Here is a 21510-nt window from a genome sequence, read left to right as displayed (position 1 = left end):
ATGATATATTTTCCTGTAACCTATCACCATCCGGCTCTTGTAAGTCCCAATTCTCCCAACATTTCACCTGGCACCTAGGACCAAAACCCTTGAGCTACTTGGCATGCAGTTTAGACAAGACTGGGATTTGGCAAACTTAAGGTCAGGATTAAAAATATTATGATTGCTGTTTTGAAATTTTAATAACGAGCTATGTGCTCATTTTGCAAAAGCTTTATAACGAATGGTGCATGCTGTTCATATCAACACTTTGAAATGGGCTGTTAGTTTGTCTGGGGCGTGATGTGTTTCATCATGCTAGTGTTTTAAGTTAAGCCGTATGGCTCACTGACACGACATTGCTAGGAATAATCGGCTCAAGAGACAGCTCATGAAATTTACGAAGAATATGATTCGACCCATGGCTCACAGCGGCATTCTTCCTAACGAGCCGACTCATCTCACGTCTCGCCTCAAAACATGGGCTCGTGAGCCAGTTCACGCTCCAGCTCGAGTCTAGCACAAGTCCGCCTAATGTCGGACCCGACGAAGGCGGCTGCCACCTAACAGGGAGAATGTGATGCCAGCGAGCAGTTTAGCTGCCCTTGGTTGTTGTCCCTTTTCAGAGAGTAATTAAAGGCATTGGAATGACATGCATGAGGGCTTTTTAGCGAGATAAGCAATCTGGCGCTATCCCAGGTACTACATGCAAGGGTCATTTCCACTCAGGTACGGGGAAAATCTGCTATCAGTTGCCATTTAGGCGTCTCATTTCTCCAGCACAGTGGAAATTTAGTGATAGAAATGGCCCGGATCACGTCCGCTCCAGTGTAGCAAAATTGGTTAAATCAAGAGTTCTGGCGTCCGTTGCACCGGTGATAGCTGCGCTGAACTTACCCCGCCCACGTGACCTTCAGCTGCAAGTGGTCAGGGCTGCTTGTCGACTTACCCTGAATACAGCGCAGGCTCGTGAACCATGTGAAGATCTGCTTTTAAGGAGATCCGTCCTGGCACGAATATGGGTCGGGAAGCGGTCTTCAAGGCAGATATTGCTCTGACAGGCCGCAAGCTACACGGCCTCGGCCTCGGCCTCTGGCCGCGCCTCGATCCTTACGAGGCCGCTGTCTCTCGCTCTGCTTCTTATGGCTGTTATTGATTACATGGATGTCAGGCAGGCAATTTCGGAGCGATTGGATTATTTGCGGCGTTTGATGGCAGGCTCCTTTGTCGCCGTCGGCCGGGACATGTATTCGATTTGCGTCACGGGGACGCTCAAACGGCGCGACATCCTCGTGCCGAGAAAACGGCGCGACATCCTCGTGCCGAGAAAATGTCATGTCTGTAATAATCTTCCGTGTGCACCTTCTGAACTATTTCGGATACTGTTTTTGGCATGCCGCTGGTGCCAAATAATGGGCCTTTTGGGCGGGCCCCCCAGTAATTCTGGGTTAGAAAGGAGTCATTGGAAAGACCTACCAGAGCCGCGGTGCCCAACCAACCTTCCTGCCAGGGTGAGAGGCAGGCGACGCCATATAGTCTCAGCAGCTGAGTGCGCCATAAAACATCATTGACGATGAATAGTTGCCAAAACCGCGATTGTTATTGTGGAATGTTGCGAAACGATCCGTTTTATTTCATTGGATGAATTATTGAAATGTTTGGGTGCGCTTTAGGAAACTGCTAAAGACTTTCCACGTTTGGCAAGAAAATATTTGAGTCATGATTACTAATGCTGTGAATCGCATTGCCGATTTTTGCCATAAATATTAACAATTGTGTTAAGTATGTAACTTTTAGATAAAATAAAAGTCCGAAAATAAGCAACGTTTAGTATAGTTAAGGACTGAATACCACAAACATAAGCCATATTTCGCGAATTCTGCCTTTCAGAATACGCACAATGTTACTGTCCGGTTCGTTGATGTCAGCCCACACAAGGTGCGGCTCGGTGGCAACCTAATGTTTAATAGATAAAGGCTCAAAATTGGCAAAAAAGGCAAACATATTCAGCTCCTAGTCCTTATCAGCTTAACCCTCGTCTTAATCCGCCGTTTTTCGGGGGAGGGGGTTGATACGCCTCATCTCTTTGGGGTTTCCAGAGTAATGAAGATAGAGCTTAATAGAAAACGCCAGTGGATTGGTCTCAATGAGATCGTGTGATCAGTGCTGGTGTTTTTTTTTGTATTTTGTTATTTGTTCAGGTCAATAATGGGCTCCATTATGCCAGGTCAAAGGCCTTTTTTGTTCTCAGAAATCTCCTTACACTCTCCTCTCTCCTTGGAAATCTCCTCTTACCTGTGATGAAGCTAATTGGTTCCACACATTTAGGTCGTCTTGAGGTCAGTACTCAAGGAACTGTATCATCTCCTAATTAAGGATTATTTTCTTTTTGCCAGAGATTCGCTCTATGCACCGTATCTGCACTTGCGGTCGGAACTTTGAATCATCACCAACTTGCAATTATGACCTGAAATGTTGCAGAACTTTGGTAGCAGCTTTAGGGATGTCAACTGAAAAACATATTGCGTCATGGCAAAGTTTGGCTTTGTAGATGAAGAACAGTTTCGTTTCAATTTTGAAGACATTTCCTTCGCTCCACGCTGTTTGGCCCATTGAATAACAAAATTCATTGGGGAATGGTATTTTTGGTAAGCCTAATTCATTCAGACATCAAGAAGCTCGTCGGTATCTTAGCATCAGCGCCACAGGCACCCTGCAACTTCATTGCTACTTCCAGAAAGCAAAGACCGATCCGGAGTTTAATTTCGAACCGATCCGAAGTTTAAAACCAGTCGCGAAAGAAGCGCAAGCAGCCCACAAGCAACCCGCAAGCAGCCCGCACCCCGCACGGCGCTAGCGAGCAAGCCCCTCGTCGACGCGGCAGTCACGACGCTCGCCACGTGCGATTGCGGCGCTTGTGGTGGAAGGAGGACGATGAATGGCGCGCCTTGCGGGGCTACCTATCGGCGGACAGCATGAGTGACCGACCTCGCCTGCACCTGCGCCGGGAGAGCGAGGCGGATGAGCGTGCCATCCAGTTTCTCAAGGTATTGTCACTGTGCCTGACTGGCGCGTGGGATGTACATGTTTGTCTTGGGCTGAGCTTTACTAGCGTTGACCGTGAACGTGCTTCAGAACCATGCTCAGTGCGACTGTGTGTGTTTGTAAGTGTACCGCAAGCACGTTTCCATTTGCGTCTTATTGTGGACGCTACATATTTGATCATATCTGTGGTAAGCTTTACGCATTAAGTACTTTTCTGTTTTAATCGTATTTTAGGGATTTTCGTCCCTCGTCCACATTTACCACCATACACCAGGGATGAAAAGCGCTGGGGGGGAGGGGGAGGGGGGAGGAGGGAGGAGCCCAACCCACTTAAGCGTATAAAGATCATTCCATCGAGATGCGCACTGAAAAAGATGGCGTCTTGAAACCCACCCATGTGCGACTTAGGGTCAACTATGTCCAAACGACATTGGGACAATGTATCCAAAGAATTAGGGCGTTGTTTCCCTTTATACCAGGTTGTATATTGATGGTTTACTCACGTTGTAATTTGAGCTTCCTTATTGCCCTGCATCGTGATATATATTAGTGTCCTGAAGGTGGATTCACCAGCCTTGCTTTCTTGAACAATTGCTTCACGTTTCCACTTCCACGCAACTTATGCGCACTACTTGGTCGGTTGGCGACACACACTTCGTCAATTTCCTCAGCAATTGGGTTACTTTTCGCCGCCAGTATGTGATGCTTTTGGCATGCATACGGCCCCCACAGAAAAGACAGGAGAAGTCACGGTCCCAGGACGTGCCGTGCTCCGCCGCTGCCGTCCTGTGTCATGTGGCATGACACTGCACCCACCAGCTCACCCGGTCGCTCGCTGGCCGCCCTTGTCAGCCCGACTCTTCCGTCCCCGTAGGTTCCAGCTCGCAGTCCCCAGCCGCCGACTCCGGAACTAGCCGTGTCGTCGGCCCACTGACCTCCGGTGGTCGAACCCAGACCTTCATCGGTGACCTTCGAACCTTTTGTCGGTGTGTCCGAGCCCGTATGTCGATGATCTCCGGACCTGTTGGGACGTGCCGCCCCTCCCTCGTCGCCCTGAGGGGCCAGCAGCGCCTGGCCGTGATCGGGGCGACGGGAGATGCTGATCGCGCCCGCGCTCCGCGCCCCCGGCGGCATTAGCGGCAGCTTCATTAAAGGCCGGGCTTCATTAGGTGGCGGCATCGCTGATGGCGCCCGCTCGTGTTATTCTCTCGCCCGACTCGCGACGGCGCGTGCGCCCACCAGCACACCCAGACAGGGGAGTGGTGCCCACTTACAGGCACACCCAGATAGGAGAGTGGTGCCCACTCACAGGCACACTCAGACAGGGTAGTAGTGTCCGCTCACAGCCACACCCAGACAGGGGAGTGGTGTCCAGTCACAGGTACACCCAGAGAGGGGAGTGGTCACAGGCACACCCAGACAGGGGAGTGGTGTCCACTCACAGGGGCACCCAGACGGGGGAGTGGTGTTCGCTCACAGGCACACCCAGCAAGGGGAGTGGTGTCCACTCGCAGGTTTACCCAGAGAGGGGAGTGGCCACAGGCCCTCACAGACAGGGGAGTGGTGTCCACTCACAGGTACACCCAGAGAGGGGAGTGGTCACAGCCACACCCAGACAGGGGAGTGGTGTCCACTCACAGGGGCACCCAGACAGGAGAGTGGTGTTCGCTCACAGCCACACCCAGACAGGGGAGTGGTGTCCACTCACAGGTACACCCAGAGAGGGGAGTGGCCACAGGCCCTCACAGACAGGGGAGTGGTGTCCACTCACAGGTACACCCAGAGAGGGGAGTGGCCACAGGCTCTCACAGACAGGGGAGTGGTGTCCGCTCACACTCAAGGGAGTGGCGTCGGGCTGGAGTCTGATCGCAGGGGGGCTTTGCTTTGTTCGGCGCTTTCTGGGCAAAAGCGGAAAGCGTGCACTTCTCCTTGCTTCTTGTAGACAACGATCCTTTTTGAATACTGGCGTCCCTCAGCGATAGTAAACACGTTGTGAGGGTGGGGGTGGGGGGGGGGGGGGGGACGTTCTTCGTCTATTCCCTGAAAGTCCGGAGCTGGATGCGGCCTCGGTGCTCACCGTGCAATTAAAGGGAATGTTTCACATTTGAAGACATTGAAGCAAGCGCCAGATATCATGAAGCAGCTCCATTATAACTGTTGGTACACCTTTTAAGTGGAGAAGTCTGCTCGAGACAGCACAATTCTCTGCTTAGTAAATGTGCTCCTCATTGCGTCATGGATTGATTGCGTCATCGTACCTCGCACGGTATTGATTGAGAGCCAATTAGCGGTCGTTATATTAGGGAATCGCATTGCCGAACACAAGATATGAACGCCCTGGCAGTACAATGTTTGGCCTACATCGGCGCATGGTTTTTGGAATGGCGGGCTTTGAATGACGTTATTGTGACGTCATGAACGCTAAGGTGAGTTTGAAATCCTCTCCCCGATGCGCCTTTTTCCACTTTCGTGGGAGTATGGCTCAGCAGGTAGAGGGGCTTAGACCTTTAGAAGGGCAGGATTGTGAACAGCACCGAAAAGTCTTCAAGTTGGCTATTTCAGTTCAAAACCCCATATAAAAGTGGAACACTTCTTTTAATATTTGCCCTGATCGGTTTCGCTGGAATTCGTGTTTTTGGTCGATGCGATTTTAGCTGTTTTCAAAGACCGGCTGATAAAGCAGTGACCCAACCTCGCTCGACACTAACCATGATAAAAGATCTACGTGCGACGGATGATCTTGCCCGGACGACCGGCGGCCCGTGCCTTTTGAACTTCGTTCACAGCCCACCGTGCGGCGGGCCGTTTTGCGTTGCCGCAATTTCAGGCGGCATTGACGGCAGTCGCGCGAGCCCACGGCAGGTCGCCGGGTGCTCTCGGCAGCCGGTCGGCTTAACCGAGCCGCCCCAGGCAGCCGCGTTCGCGTCACCGCACCGCGTCGATTAGACTGCCAACGAGTTCTTTCAAGCTGGATTGGTGCGGCCAGGCGACGGCCCCGCCCCGGCGAGGGGCGCGGGCATGTTCGGCACGTTCACGTGGCGTCGAGATTCGACGGTCGATTGATTGCGGGCGGTGTGTCTGCAGGCTGCGACGAAGGTGTCTGCAGACTACGACGAAGGTGTCTGCGGGCTGCGACGAAGGCGCTGACGTGTCGGCGGCGCATCATTAAATTTGCAGGCATAGAAACATTGTGAAGCGGTCGACATGGGTCACCGACTTGCTGGAGAAGGCTTACATGACCTCGCGACGAGACATGAACAGAAATTAATGGAGAACCGAGCTTGACGCACCCAGTTGTTGGGATGTCGCCAAGCCCACGATTCAATAACCGACCGTTGCATTGTGATGGGGATGTCCGGGTGGTTATGGCTCCGATGAGCTGACAAGCCAAAGTCAGGTCCAGGGAAAACAAATCGATTTCGCTTCATTGCTGCTTGATCTTGCATAGGAACGCAAAGCCGCCTTCACCTAGCCGCTGACCTACTTCCGGTCCGCCTGGGTCGCTGTGCGTGCACGGCGTGCCTCCGTAATGGCGTGTCCGTCCTAATGCTTTGCTTTATTGAGCTCAGCCCAAGTATAGATTACCTATGCCGAGCTCGAGTCATCGGCAATGCGTACGGTTGGATGGAAAATCGACAAGCGTGGCCGGCTCGACGCTCGGCGCTTGAGTCCACCCGCGTGGGCGGCGCTCGGTGCTGGGGTCCGCCCGTGTGGCTGGCGCTCGGCGCTGGGGTCAACCCGCGTGGCCGGCGCTCGACGCTGAGGTCCGCCCGTATGACTCGGCTCGGCTGAGGTCCACCGGTGTGGCCGGCGCCCAGCGCTGGGGTCAGCCCGCGTGGCTGGCGCTTAGCGCTGAGGTCCGCCCGTGTGGCCGGCATTCGGCGCTGAGGTCCGCCCGTGTGGCCGGCATTCGGCGCTGAGGTCCGCCCGTGTGGCCGGCGCTCAGCGCTGGGGTCAGCCCGCGTGGCTGGCGCTCAGCGCTGAGGTCCGCTCGTGTGGCCGGTGTTCGGCGCTGAGGTCTGCCCGTGTGGCTGGCATTCGGTGCTGGGGTCCGCCCGCGTGGCCGGCGCTCGGCGCTGAGGTCCGCCCGTGTGGCCGGCGCTCGACTGGGGTCCGCTCGTTTGTCGTCGGCCGGCTCACGCGCCTCGCCCTGTAGCCACACTGTTGGCTGGCCACCTGTGGCGGCTGCGGACAGTTAGATGCCGGCTGCCGGGCCGGAGCTGTGAGTGCGAAGGCCGAGCGACTCCAGGTGTGTTTACGGCTTGTCGGCCGCTGCCACCGCTTTTGTTTCCGTGAAAACCGCTGAGCGCGCGGGCACGGCGTTTCCGAATCAAACCGCTGCTGGCTGCTGCTGTGGGGGGATACCCGGCCAGCGCAAGTTGCAGCAATCATGCCGTCATTACAACAGCTGCCTGTGTCGTTCCCTCGCAACGAAAATCGATGAAATCGGGCCCGGCGACTACCGGTCCGCGTGGCAACACTGACTGGAGTCGCCCGAGCCATCGGCTGACTGGACTTACCGGCCCCGGAGGCAGGCATCTCCGCTTGTTGTCCCCCTCAGGGCCTCCAAGGTGCTCCGACATTATCAACAAGAACTTCCACAGCATAGCGATGAACCTTGCAAAATCACGACATGGCAGCAAAGCATGGGCTTCCCTGACGAGAGCTGCTACACGAACATCGCTGATAGACAACCATCAACGTCGCGATCAAGCGTTAAACCGCTCCCGACCCTCCTTGAGACCTTCGTTGCAGTAGCAGACATTGAACGCGCGTTATCCCGTTAGGGCGGTGACCGCCATGCGCTTATTCCGTGGAAATTTTTTGTTACATCTAAGGTCAGGTCGGATGAAGCCACATCTATTTGAGGATTCCATTCGACGCGAGATGAACCGGGGGCATAATGACCCGCGCGACTCTTCCTGGAGGCTTACTCCAGCGCTGGTGTGGTCGGGGTCTGTGACTCTCTGTCGGGTACTGGGAGCAGCACAGCTAGACCGTGGAGAACAGCTCAGTTGTATAACACCTGTATTTCGTTCAACGGGCCTGGCAACAGAGTCGCGCCAGTCAGTTTGGGTATTGAGCCACTCAGGCGGCTCGGCAAACCTTAGTTTCCATCTGGGAACCGCGAGACAGGGTGAGTCGATTAACTCGACGCACGCGATCCTCGGCAACAGCGAGGGCTTGGCGATCAGGAATTTTCGCGGGGTGAGAGGCGGTGACAGAATGTTCCAGTAATGCCGCATCAAAGGCCTGCACTTAATCAATTCAAGTGGTTTTGGAACGGAGCTGCGGTGAGAAACACTGACACCGAGCTGGCGCATGGCGCCTTGGAATAACGACAACGAAGCTGAAACACCGTCCTTCTGCGGCCACCGGCTAAAACACGCGGGCTCGGGTCTGGCATGATCCTCACCAGTCTTCGCTGGTGTTGCCATGGCTCTACCACAAGGTTTAAGTGCAGCCTGCGTCTCTAGCCGGGAAGTGGCCGGGCGGTGCACACAGCCAGCCCACCGTTACTGTGCTCACCCGGCCGGTCATGACGGGCATGGACAGTGGCACTTGTGAGTCGCGATAGGCATGGACAGTGAGACCCGTGAGTCACGATAAGCCTGGACAGTTGCAATCGTGAGTCACGACTGGCACGCCCTTGTAAGCGCGTTGGTGAGACGCTCGTGAGTCATGACGGGTCTCGACAGTGACACCCGTGAATCACGACAGGTCTCGACAGTGACACCCGTGAATCACAAAAGGTCTCGACAGTGGCACCCGTGAATCACGACGGGCCTCGACAGTGACACCCTTGAATCACGACGGGTCTGGACGGCGACACTCGTGAGTCACGACGGGTCCGGACGGCGCCACCCGTGAGTCACGATGAGTCTGGACGGCGACACTCGTGAATCACGACTGGTCTGGACGGCGACACTCGAGAGTCACTACGGGTCTGGACGGCGACACCCATGAGTCACGACGGGTCTGGACAGTGACATTCGTGCGTCACGGCGAAACATTGGCGCCGCCGCAAGAAGGATGGCGTGGCGACGGTTTGCAAACGGGAACAGCGGCCCACGTACTGACCGCTAATGACCGACAGGCCGTATCTACAGCGGCACGTAACTGACGGCCGTGTGTTGCGCGCCGGCGAGCGTGGTCCGGACATCACGAACGCTGAATTAGTGATGAGTCCGGGATGGTGGTCGATGCAGCCTTGTATCCTGAAGCGCTCGGCTTTTCATGGATTTTCACGACTTTTTGCACTCACTTTCACTAAGTGGTCATGACGGTCTGGTGGGGCGTGGGTGAGGAAGGTTTCTGACTGCGTGAGGGGCTCGTGGAGAACGTTTGGCGCCCTCATGCGAGATGTCTGGCCACGTCCGCTGACTTGTGACCGGCTGGTTCACCGATGCGATGGGCATCGTTGCTGGAAGTGCTTAGGACGCGAAATCAAACCGGTGTTGAGATGTCCTTAAACCATCTAAACGTAACACCGGCTTTTTAAAGACCAGCACTGCTTTTTCGTCGTCATTTAGTCATTAGACCATGCAGTGACGCAGGATGCTATTCAGCCCGCCTCCCATGCCAGTTGCCTAACTCGAGCGACCTTACATGGTGTGAATCAGCAGTCTTGAGGACCGCGATATGCTCCTTCGCTATCACTGCTCACCTATTCTCCCCTCACACATTCATCCGTGTAGGCATCTGCTATCAACCGCATTGCGAGCACTTTTATCAGTTATGCATTTATGATATGGCGTGTATTGCCGTGATCGTCTTCTGAGTGGGATACTGGATGACGTGCACCGCATTTACTTATTCACGCTATAATAATGGATCCTATTCAGGGCTTAAACACCTTTTTGTCCTTGGCTAAGGACTTGCAATGTCTTTGTGTCGTGCGCACCAAGTCATGTTTCTGGCTACAATAAAAAGTACCATCAGCATTCAGTGCCTCCCATTCAATATCGTAATGCATTCGATTGGGTGCCTGTGGTTCCATTCATCACCAATCTTCGAGTCCCAATATCCTCACTGGTAGCTGCCTTTGTATTAGTCAGCTGCACGTAGCACCAGGACCTCCCACTCCCTACCAAATATATGACATGCATAGATATGCACGTGTCTGCGTGCTACATAATGGATGTCTACCCGTCTCCAGAGAGGAGCATGTAGTTTTGTTTTGCAACATGGAGAAGACTGTGATGTGCCCGTTTTGTTTGTTTTCTCCTTTCATTACGAAACCCTACGTACTGTATATTGATATTCATGGGTGGTTACCCATGCAGTTGACGTACTTGTAGCAAATTTGTGTTGCTAATATTGTATGGTGTAAAGAATGTTTTGCCTAACCTAGATATATACTTCGATACCACCGTTAGAGGGATTCAAAAACTCCCCTTCAGTTTTCAGTTGAAGGATATAATAGCAATTTTTTTCCAAAAAGAGCCCAACCAGTGTAGCTGGTTTCTTATCTACAAACAATGCTTTCATGTTGCCATCTAAAACAGCCTGATTATGTCTGATATGTTAAGTCATGCTTAAAACCTGCTTCTCGTGCTAGAAGCTTCCGCTAGAAGCTGCTGCTTCCGTTGTTGTCATGTTATAAATATGACTCCTGTGATGGTAAATGTGGTGGGTTACGCTTCCACAGGGTGCAACCCGAGCTTTCATTTCCGTAAGCACGCTTGTAGGGCAAATGGTGAGGTATCCGATACATCCCATTTCATGATTCAACACCGGATTTGCTTTTTGCAACAGTAGCTCTGTGCTTGTCTGTACTGGAAATCATAGAACTACCTGGGGGAGCCAGCGGCCTGTACGCGCCTCGTATGCGCTATATTCCATTCCAATTTTGGTTTGGTGGGCTCCTTATATGAGGTTTATCATCTGCATCATTCTTCAATCCATCCCTCTCCCTGACTGAGTGGTTTAATTAACTGTCACATCATTTAAAGATGGCGCTGCGTTACCGCAGCCCAGCGCTGAGGCGCATGATCGCCTGAATTATCTCGGACGTGAGCAGCATTTCGAGAATGGATGCAACCAACAGTCAAGTCAATTTGTATGCGATATGCAAACGACACACCCGTTTGGATGTAAGGGTGCGAGTGTTCGTGCTTGGACTTCCATCTGGTGCATCCCCCAGCTGTATACCGATAGAACAAACCAAGTAGCTGGTATGTCATGCCATAATGGTCGTGTAAACTCATTCCACGTTGATAAACTTGCCTTGCCGATTGACCGTTCGTTTGTTTTGTTTCAGGTAAGCGTTGGGCAATGCATTGTTGACCGGGCTCCGACGCAACATCTGAAGTTAGGTAAGACCTAGTCATCCCAGCTTCCAGCGTTGACGGAGGGCTTACAGCAACACCGATAAAGGCCTTCGTTCAGTTTGATGAGGCAATATACCGCGGCAGGAAGACGTGCTGTACGGATGTAGTTGCATGTTCAACAGAGCTGGTGGCTGCCGGCAAACTTGCGAATTACCAATGCCAGTTTTGGTTTTCACGCATGCTGCTGGCTTTATATCCTGACTCATAGATCGGTTGCAAACCAAAGTCAGCTTTTGCGAATACTAAGCTAAATAACGACTGTTAGCGCTGCAACTGGCGGGTGACGTGGCCTCGGGCGGAAGTAGCGGCCTCACGCATCGGCGCCGCGGCTGAGGCCGCGCTTCTGCCCTTCCACACGGCCGCGGGCGACGGCGGTGACCTGCCCGAGCCGCAATAATAACGCCCGCTATAGGTCTGATCCGCCGCTGCAAAAATAGAGCGAGCGGCCCTCGTGTGTTGGTCAGATCGATCAGAGGCGGTGGTGCGCGTTACCGGCAGGGGTGACCGTACTCGCTCCAGGTGACGTCTCGGGCCGCGCTCGGACGAGCCGGGCGAGCGCCGGTGCACGGGCGACGTCAGCCGCTCGGTTCGGCCCCGGCGGCAGAGACGCGCTCAGCTCGATGGTTTTGGGGGGTGGGAACGGCGGGAGGGTGGGAGGGGAGGCCGGCGCCTCCGACTTAGCTATGATGTTGCAAGGATCTTTGTGGGAGATTTAACAGCACAACTCGTCCTGATGGTGTGGGAGCTGCAACCGCCCTGACACAACTGCGCGGTGGACGTAATTGTCAGCCTGTCGACGACGTGTACGGCCCCACGTGTGCCTCGGCCATCAAGCACTTATCCGTCCCGACTCTGATGACACGCTGAGCTTATTGGCGCCATGGGCTCTTCGTGTTCACTGGCCTCAATTTCACGCTGGTTCGTGAACGGTAATCATGCCTCCCTGGACTCATTTCGAGCATGCTGCGCATGAGGGTCACTGTCGGGATAGCTGACTCGAAACTGTCATTCTAAGCAAATTTTCAAATAATTCGCCAACAGAATCATGTCGCCGATCCGCTCGTAGATGTGCTGATTCGATCAGTGCCGAAGCCGCACATCGTCATGGTGTAAATCAGATTTCAGACAATTTTCGGCCGGTGGGTGTCGTGCATAAGCACGTCGCCATGGCAACCGCCCGCTGCGGGGCTTCCGTGGTATGTTTCTGCCAGTTGCGACCCCCGTGCGATATAGAAGAGCCTGGCGCCGCGCTGTCGGGTGGCTCGGCCAATCCGAAGGTTTTTTGTTCCACGTGACCACTCAGCCAATCAACACGCTCGGTGGGTCAAGTGATGCTGCGGTCCTGCGCCGGCCCTTTTCGCAGCTAAAAGCTTGCTCGCTTCCCGAAATAACGACGGTGGGTTCGAGTTCGGCTTGTCGGTGGGGTGTCAACTTCCCAGCGGTCACAGCTGCTACGCCCAAATCCCGTCAGGGAGTTGTGGCGCTAATGGCCCTATCAGGCGCACATGCGTCCCTGGTCGGCGACTGAACGATTGTGTCCTGATTCGACACTCCCTTACTGTACGACCGGACAGGCTGCTGTGTGCCAGCTGTTGGCGGATGTTCGCCGCACGCTTTCAAGTGCCTCTTTGAACGGCTCCGCGGTAAATTGGCATATATCTGTTGCGTATTTGTGTTCACTGACACAACATTTTCCGACGCCGGACACGCGACGCATCGTCAGCACATTGCTGGCGGTGGGAGAGGTTCGCGCCGGTCCTGGTGGGGTGCTCCAATCCCAGGCCGGCTGAGGGCTGACCGCGACCCCGTTACGCAGCTGGTCTGCGGGGTCCGTATTGATCCGTTCTGTTGCGCCGCAGGTACGACACGATCAACAACAATGCTAGTAGTCGACCTGAGATAGAGCCGAGTGTCTGAACATACGTGCAAATTGGCTAGTGATATTGGTGAATTTGGTGACTCTTGTTCGGGCCCCAGCACAGAGCACGGCAGAAAAGAAGAAAGCATTCCCAAAGAGTTCATTTCAAAGTAAAATCAAAGATCCAGTTGGGTGGCTAGGTCATGCTACAGACCAAGCATATGAAAGCCACTACTCCTCCGGACGATGCAAATGATTGCTCTGCATCAGCCAGTCTGCGTCTCATCGTGCATAATCTGTGCGGTTGAATGTATCTTTTAGACCACTTCTTCAAGCTTTCGGTAGATCATCAGCATAATCCTAGTGTTCTGGAACATCAGTGCACACCTTAAGCATCGACGTTTGGCTTTGAAGCTCCGTTGTTGAATTATTCATTGACGTCATGGGGCATTCCCAATGACATTAGGTGGCTCTGGGGCGGTGCCCAACAGCGAGTTCAAGCACACGTCGACGTCTTAGACACAATACTTGTTACCAGCTAGACACTTCGTGGAACAGGATACGAGCAAGGGTATAACACGCGTGAATGCTTTTTATTATACGGACGATGACACAATGAAGCACCGAAGAGTCGAACACCTTTGGGAATCCACACAGATGGACTATTGTGAGGAACTGGAATTCCGCTTGTCCCATGAACTTAGGCAACAATAAGGTGCGCTGATTGAGCGTCCAGGCACCAGTTCGCAAATCGTGTTGCCTGAAAATTGCTTTCGTTTACTGCCGGTCTAGCCTGTCATGGCCAATTCGGTGATGAAATCGATGAAGTTGGATTGGTCTACGTGTTTGACGATTGCAAACGAGGTATTGCAAAAAGCACACACATTTGTGTTGAACTTTCGTCATTGGGCCGTACACTTGTGTAGCTTTTAGGACGCGATCGCGGTTGGTTTTCAGGCGCGGCATATGTATTAATAAATCGAGTGCATTGATTACGCTTCTCGGTCAAGTACAAGCACCAGCGTGGACCGAGCAGTGTTCGGATCACGCAGCTGTGTGTGTGGGGCATTTATATGCTCCTTCATTGTGCCAACGATTCTATATGTATAGCTGCTCTCTCTAACGCAATCTGCGTTAAGCTTAAAAAACGGAACAACATAAAACAGCGGGTCCGAGGTAGGCCGGTTGCGGCCAATCAGTTTGCGAGTCCAGGACCTATGGGGCACAGCCTGGGTACCAACTCCAAATCTTCCCATATCCATGTTTGGTGCATTGTAGCTGTGCAGATACTGAAAGGTTAATTTTCGCGAATGGGAAACCAGGGTTCGATTCTCGGGATCCGGGGTTCGATTCTCCGTGGTGCCTGCCTCCCTGCCAGGATGAGGGGCAGCTGACGCCATTTGGCCCAAGCAGTTGAGTGCGTCCTAAGACCCTAATGGCGACAACGATACATTTGGTGTGATTACACCAAGGCTATGACAATACCTGTAACTTGTCCCTTCTGTGCTAAACAGACCTGCAGTACTGTGAATAATCAGAAGCATTTTTTAAAACAAATTTGTGTCTCTTGTATCTCGCGCTTCATGCGGCCTTACCCCAACCTGGCATCATGCTGAAGAAGACTGGTAAAAACTGACTACTAAACCATAAGTCAACTTATCGTTGCTAGCGCTTGTTGCACATAAATCGAGACCGATATACAGCTGCACCCGACGGGTCCAGCTGGCTCATATTTTGTTTTAGCTGATGGGCCGGAGTAGGCGGGAGCCTCCACATTATACAAATGGACGGGCCACGGCTAAGCCTCGGCTCAGTGTCCTCAGAGCCTCGGCCGTGGCGGATCGGGGTCTCGTGAGCCCGTGGTGGACACCGGTCGTGACAGACATCGGCACCAGGCGGGCGTGAATTATGCCGGGATCGTCGCGATCCTCAGTTCGTGCAGTCGGCTGAGCTGTGCATGTGGTTGAAAGAGGAGTACAGGCAGACTTATGCCCGTAATTCAGCGTAATAGAAAATGAGGACAGGTAGGCTTACGAAAAATGAGGACAGGCGGATTTACGCTCGTAATTCAGCGTAATGGAAAATGACGTCCTGCAGACTTACAAAAATGAGGACAGGCAGACCTACGTTTGTAATGCAGCGTAATAGATAGGCGACACACTTGCCTCGGTACGCTAAGAGATGACGCGTTTGGCGTCGGTGTCTCCAGCGACTTAAGACTGACCCGTGTATCTGTAATGCCAGAAGCATGGTATTCACTATTTCGGAGCCTTGTAGGGTTCGTGGATCACTCGGGTACATTATCCATGAAAAGCTTTTCAATACTTTCATGAGATTGGATGTCTTAATTGCGCCACTCATGCGCGTTTCTAAGTTTCCTGTGAGTGGGGATCCTGCATTGATCATTACTGCAGCCAGACGTGTGCTTGGATCCAAAGGGTAGATCCAGGACTCCACAGGGTTTCATGTTAATGGCATACCGAGTTTTTTTTTCCTCTGATCTTTTTTGGGGGAGGGGAGATTCAGGCAATTGTCTGGCTGAAGCTAATACAATATGGTTTTAAATACTTTGCACTTTCTCCCGCGTGTGCGAAATGTTAAAACGTGTCTTTTTCTCGTTCGTGCTGGTTGTTGTACTGACACCGGCACCGGCGTAGCATGAAGTAGAGTTATTTGTACCGAAGCCGTGTATTGCCCCAAATGTTGAATCCATTGTGATCGCAGATATCGCCACCATTGAAGCGATTCTCATCATGTGTATCTGGATACATGAGGACATACAGATATAGAAACACACATACGTATGCGCTCCTATCTTAAGTAGATGGCGTGACCTGTAGTGTAATTTGACGTTGAGATTAAAGGTGATAAGATCCTCAGCGAGAATGATTTTTCAAAGGTCAAGTGAATTTATGACTTTCATTGCATGCTGTTATGTGCACACCCACGGGACCACTGTAAAAGGTGTCATAAGGTGCATTTAGAGCCAAGAATGCGCTGCGTTATGCTAGTTTTTTGCATTTTTGCGTATGGAATCTGTTTCCGCATGCCAAATTTTTGCAACCTGACATGTAAAGAGCATAAGGTGTTTGGTGGGGTTCAGCTTATGTGTTTTGGCACTTCAGGAACAACGTTAAAGTGCATTTTCATGACAAAGAAGGGCTTAGATAAGCAGGACATCCTTGTCTGTTCCGATGGCTAAGTTCGTTAGAGTATCAGCTTTCCGATCCACCCACCCGTGGCGGGGTGAGTTTGAATCGCTTTCGGCGCCCGCTATTTGTCCTTGACAAGTATGGCTTGCAGCCGGTGGTAGCGACCGCGACAAAGGTCAGGTGATGTCAGAGGGCAGGACGGACCGTGCCGAGCATTGCGGGACGTTGAGCTTTTGCCACCAAATTTTGCTTTTGACGGGAAGTTACGTGATTGGATGGAAGAGGTCAGGGCTTGTGCAACAAGCACTGCTCAACGTGAGCTCTGACCCCGGAAATCGATCCGTTCTGAAGGCTCGGATTATTATTTTTTTTAAATCACAGTTGTTGCATTCTTTGTTACCCGCATCACAGCATGTGTATTAGGGGCAGCGGCACATTTCGTAAAAAGTGGTTGAACTGCAAGGCTCAAATTGCAAGGCACACGTTTCAGCAGCTTTGCCACACCAGCGTTTCTGTACGGTACCCACCAGCTGGCGTGGATGACGCGAGTTGTAGACGTCGCTGGGGTCTTTGGTGCCATTCAATGCGGTCAGAACAGACCAGAAATGTAACCTGCCTAAAATTCACTAGGCCGCGAACCTCGCCGGCGCCAGTGGTGGGTGCACCCACGTCCGTAGGCGGGACCGACCGATGGTCGACGCGAGCGCCACCACTGCCGCCCATCGGAGAATACCAGTTCTGAATTTATCCAGTAGGTGGCGAGCTCGGTTTTAAACTGCTAACGCCTGCTAATCTAGACCATTCTGTGTCGATATTGGGCTCTCACCTGTACTGTGATTTCCCTAGAGGTCGATTGATTTTGAGTGGTCCCTTGTTCTGGGACAGTAACATTGGTGAAAGACGCGCCACATAAGTGACAGATGACTGTGAATTTTACCACCAGTTCCCTGCGTGTTATATGTTGAACAACCGTTGCTGGGTTCGACGAGGTCGCTCCTTCGGTCATCGCAACGACCACTAACAACTTACTGAAGTCTCTGGCACAGCGTCAACTACGACGAAAATATCAGAGGCATGATGAGGTGTGCAGTGCCGCACAGCCGGAGTGCGTTGCGGAACAGAAAACTTGTAAACCCCCAGGGGCGGCTGGCGCTGACCACGGACATGTGCCTGACGCCCTTCTTTGAGTGCTCCGCATCTTCGTGTCCGCTGGTGGACGCTATCGTGATGTAATCGCTTATCCACAAGGGCAAAGTGAGTTGATTCCAAAGCACTGTGAATATCCCATTGCTATAATTGATTATTTTTGCATTCCTCCATCTTTGGATACATCCAAAAGTCTAGCGTTGTAGCCGCACGGAGTGTCGTAGATTTTCGCAATGAAATTCAGCTAAAAGGGAGCATGCCGGTTTTTGTGGTTTTCTTTATCAGATGTGTCAAATTTGAGCAGTAATGCCAGCTATCTCTAAATCCCCCTGAATAATCGGCATGTCGATTTGTTTTAGTCGCTGTGACGGGAGAAAGACTGTTGGTTTCCCTATTCATCACCATGAAAGTAGTATCTCCCAGTTGCTTTGTTTCCCACATGTGTGTTTTGCAATACTTCGCAGAACGCTGATTGGTTAAAATATTTGTGCAATAAATGCTTTGAGAGTTCGAAAAGTGCACTTAAGCAAACGACATACGTATATGAGACCATTATGGAACCTCATGATATGGCTTTGCATTGTCCTCTAAAACGTCTAGAGCAACAGCTTTTTTCGAACTGCACTTTGGCTTTGTGACGTAGTGTTTTTTGGATACTGAGGTCGTTATACTTCTTGGTTCTCAAAAGAAGTATATGCAAGCAAGATATCACATGGCTTAGTGACACACCGGTTCAAGCTTCCACCAATACACTTCTCGCTAGATGGCTTATGCGGTCCGCCGTGCCGATCACAAACGTTCATTTCTACTACGAAAGTCATATAAGAGGTGGCACTTTGCAGCCCGCAGGCCCACAAAGCGCGGGTTAGAAGACCCCAACAGTGGTACCTCTACTCCCTAACAGCTGACCACGGGTCGGAGCAGATTCTGCTGCCGTCAGCTGTTGCGGACTAAAGATCCCTCCAATGAGCTCTTCGTGCCCACGCTCTGCGGCCTGTAGGCTTAAAAGCCTTCATCATGTCAATTGACATGACAGTTTGGAACTACATCGACGTGAAATTTCCGCGCTAAGCCACGAGACTACTATGTCTATCGCACTTGAATGTCGTGCATGCGCCACGATCGCCCACGCCGAAAATGACATCTGAGGTTGTATGGAAGGGAAGTCTTATGCCGTAACGAAACATTAGGAATTCACAGCTTCTTTTGCGGTCAGAACAGCTGGTATCTCGTGGTATGGGTGGCCTCAGGACGAGGCCATGCCCACAACAGTAGAGATGAAGTGTCGGTGATGGATTCATGCAGCGGTCCAGTGCTGGAAAATAAATAATCCAGTCTGATCGTGATTCGTTGCCAAAACCTGGTTGTTAAGTAATTCTTCACTCCATTCATCTTTGGCTGTTCCCCGTTACTGCCGTTGACCGGTAAGGGGATATCCTCGCTGATTTCGTGCGCTGGCCGCCATATATATATCCGAAGCAATGGCGAAACGGGGGCGTGCCAGTCCCTGTACTGCTCCAACGTCATTCTCGCGTCACATTTTCCACTTCTTGTGCAACATGTTATCCAACCTGCGCTCGGGGGGCTGTCTTCGGACGGCGGTCGACAGAGGGTTGTCGTCGTTGCCATTGGGGCTTTACGACGCACTCAGCTGTTGAGGCGATATGGCGCCGCCTGCCTCTCATTCTGGCGGGAAGACCGGGCACCGCGGGGATTCGAACCCCGACCAGACAGAACAGACAGAACACAGCGCAGAACAGGACAGAACGGCCGACAGAGGGTGATGGGTATCGATACTTCAGAGGTGAGGCGGGCTCGGAGCTCGTTATGGCGCCATCGTCCTCGCTCCGGCTGCCTTTTCACCGCCCACTGGGACTAGACTGCGCCGGGGTCATCAGTTCTTTCGTCTGAGTGGTGCCAGTTTATTGTCAGTGGAGTGGGCCTTTGTTGTTTATGAGCGACCCCGACAAAGTGTCTGACCTCGCCCTGGCCGGTTGGCCTAGTTACTCAGGATCGGAAGTTTAATTGCTTGCTAAACCATGCACTAATTCTTCCTGGACAAGTTATGATTGATTTGCGTAAATGAGGGAAGCTGATGTAGTTCAAAACAGTGTCAATGCAGTTCGCTACAACCGGCATAATTTCGGTCAGCCCTCAGCTCGCATTATACATGATACATGCATAGCCTCGACACGGTTGTTATTTTGATTGCAAGCTAATGTGTGCGTCAGTGCTCCGCAAAAGCAGCCCTACCACTAGTACAAAGTGCTGCCATCTGTTGCAGAAAACTACAAACATACATGATACGCCAACGAGGAATGTATTATTCCGCTAACAGTGTTCCAGGTGTGTCCGAGCCTCCCGAACACCCTCCGATCTTGGTTAAGGTAATACACTCTTGTCTGATGCAACAAACACTGAGGTATAATTATTAGGTATCAGCATGTTTTGATTAGCAAACTAGGCTGTCTTCCTACTCTAGGCTTCCACTCATCGAAATAAACATATGATGGCGTTTTTACGCATAGAGGTTTTAAGTGGCAGGATCTGAGTCAGGCATGCATTTATGATTGGAGCTGCTTCTAACGCAAGGGATGCACCACTGTTGCACTGTTCTGGTGACTTCAGTCGGTATCGCCTTGGAAGATGTGCATTTTGCCGGGTCGCCGGCTGTAGATGCGAATGTTTTGAACTTGGTCATTTGATCAACCAATTTACACATACAGAAGACGTCGTCACATCATTGATGTTTTGTGATCCTCCTTTTTTTTGCTCATAATTCACTATTTTTTCAATTACTCAGTTAAGGTCTCTGCAGTGTTTTATGCTTTCTGTTCATAGGAAGGCACCCGAGGTATGCAGCACAGCCGTTTAGGGTTAACGCAGGATTGGGAAGCGTTGATGAAACTGATAGATGCAGCCATTCAAGTAAGCCGCAGGCGAGCGTTTCAAGAGAAGAGACAATGATTTAACGATTTCATAAAAAAACACAATGTTTAATGTCCCGGTTCGGTCATAGTGTCTACTACACATCAATAGTTTTTGGTGTACTTAGACAATAATACCTTGGAATATCTTTGAGATTATCAGGTTGAATAGAAAACGTCTGGAGGGCCAGTTGGACATAACGCACTCGGATGGCGGTTGATCCAACCTCCTCATAACCAAAATGCCTCGGGAGCTAAAGACGCAACGAGCATGGGGTATGTAGGGTTACATGCCTAATTTGTGTCAACATTTAAGGCCGATAAGTGATGAATTATGGATCGTGTGCGGTGAAATGCGTCATTTTTCAGATCGGTGTTCGAAGTTTCCTCAGATCCGCTCACAGACCAGCTAGACACCTATTATAAACAAAATGTAACTGGTGTTGATGTGGGATCAGCAGCTTTATTTGACCTTTAGGAATCTAAAGTGGCCAACAACTTTTAGGACTATTTTGATATTTAAAGTTAAATTGGCACTTAGGCTACCCTAGGCGACATGTTCTTCGATGCAAAAGGCTGGTCGGTGTTTTTTTAGGTCGGTGGCCTACCCTTACCCTCATAAAGTGGAATCAATCAAATTTTGGCGTGGCTGTGATTCAGGACGTTCTAATGAACGTCAAAAACTACACCACAAAGCAGTTTACAGAAAGGACAGGTATTTCACATCCAAGATTGGTACAATTTTGCAGATTAAGACAGAAGTGAGAGACTAGTCACGAGAGAAGTTGTTGGGCTCTCATTATCTGGCTGTGCTATTTGAGGCCACGTTTAACATAACTGCAATAATACTCTCAAAACTCATCTAATTACTATATTTCCATAACCGGAAAAGATTTGATCGTAAACAAGAAGCTTGCATTGGCTGATTTTAGAATGGTTAGGTATGATCACACTAAACATGACATGCACGATGTACAGCGACTTAATTATAATGCTGTTCTACGTTGCCTATTACTTTGCTGATCGATCTCACGATCCCACGATCTCGTTTTCCGCCTGGTACTTATTTA

General features: G+C 51.5%; 1 protein-coding gene across 1 annotated transcript in view; it reads left to right on the top strand.

Moving 5' to 3' along the window:
- Positions 1 to 2126: 2126 nt before the first annotated feature.
- The window catches only part of LOC119105328 (inactive dipeptidyl peptidase 10), a 107532-nt gene continuing 88148 nt past the window's right edge, over positions 2127 to 21510 (top strand). Inside the window, exon 1 of the mRNA XM_037228796.1 lies at positions 2127 to 3026. Coding sequence (XP_037084691.1) covers positions 2955 to 3026 — 72 coding nt within the window. The 5' untranslated portion in view covers positions 2127 to 2954. The remainder of the gene's footprint in view (positions 3027 to 21510) is intronic.

Source organism: Pollicipes pollicipes, unplaced genomic scaffold (genome assembly GCF_011947565.3).
Source record: "Pollicipes pollicipes isolate AB1234 unplaced genomic scaffold, Ppol_2.1 Scaffold_6138;HRSCAF=7277_pilon_pilon_pilon, whole genome shotgun sequence".
Classification (NCBI taxonomy): domain Eukaryota; kingdom Metazoa; phylum Arthropoda; class Thecostraca; order Pollicipedomorpha; family Pollicipedidae; genus Pollicipes; species Pollicipes pollicipes.
Note: the sequence above shows the minus strand (reverse complement) of the source record. Positions and strands in the feature narration are given on the sequence as shown.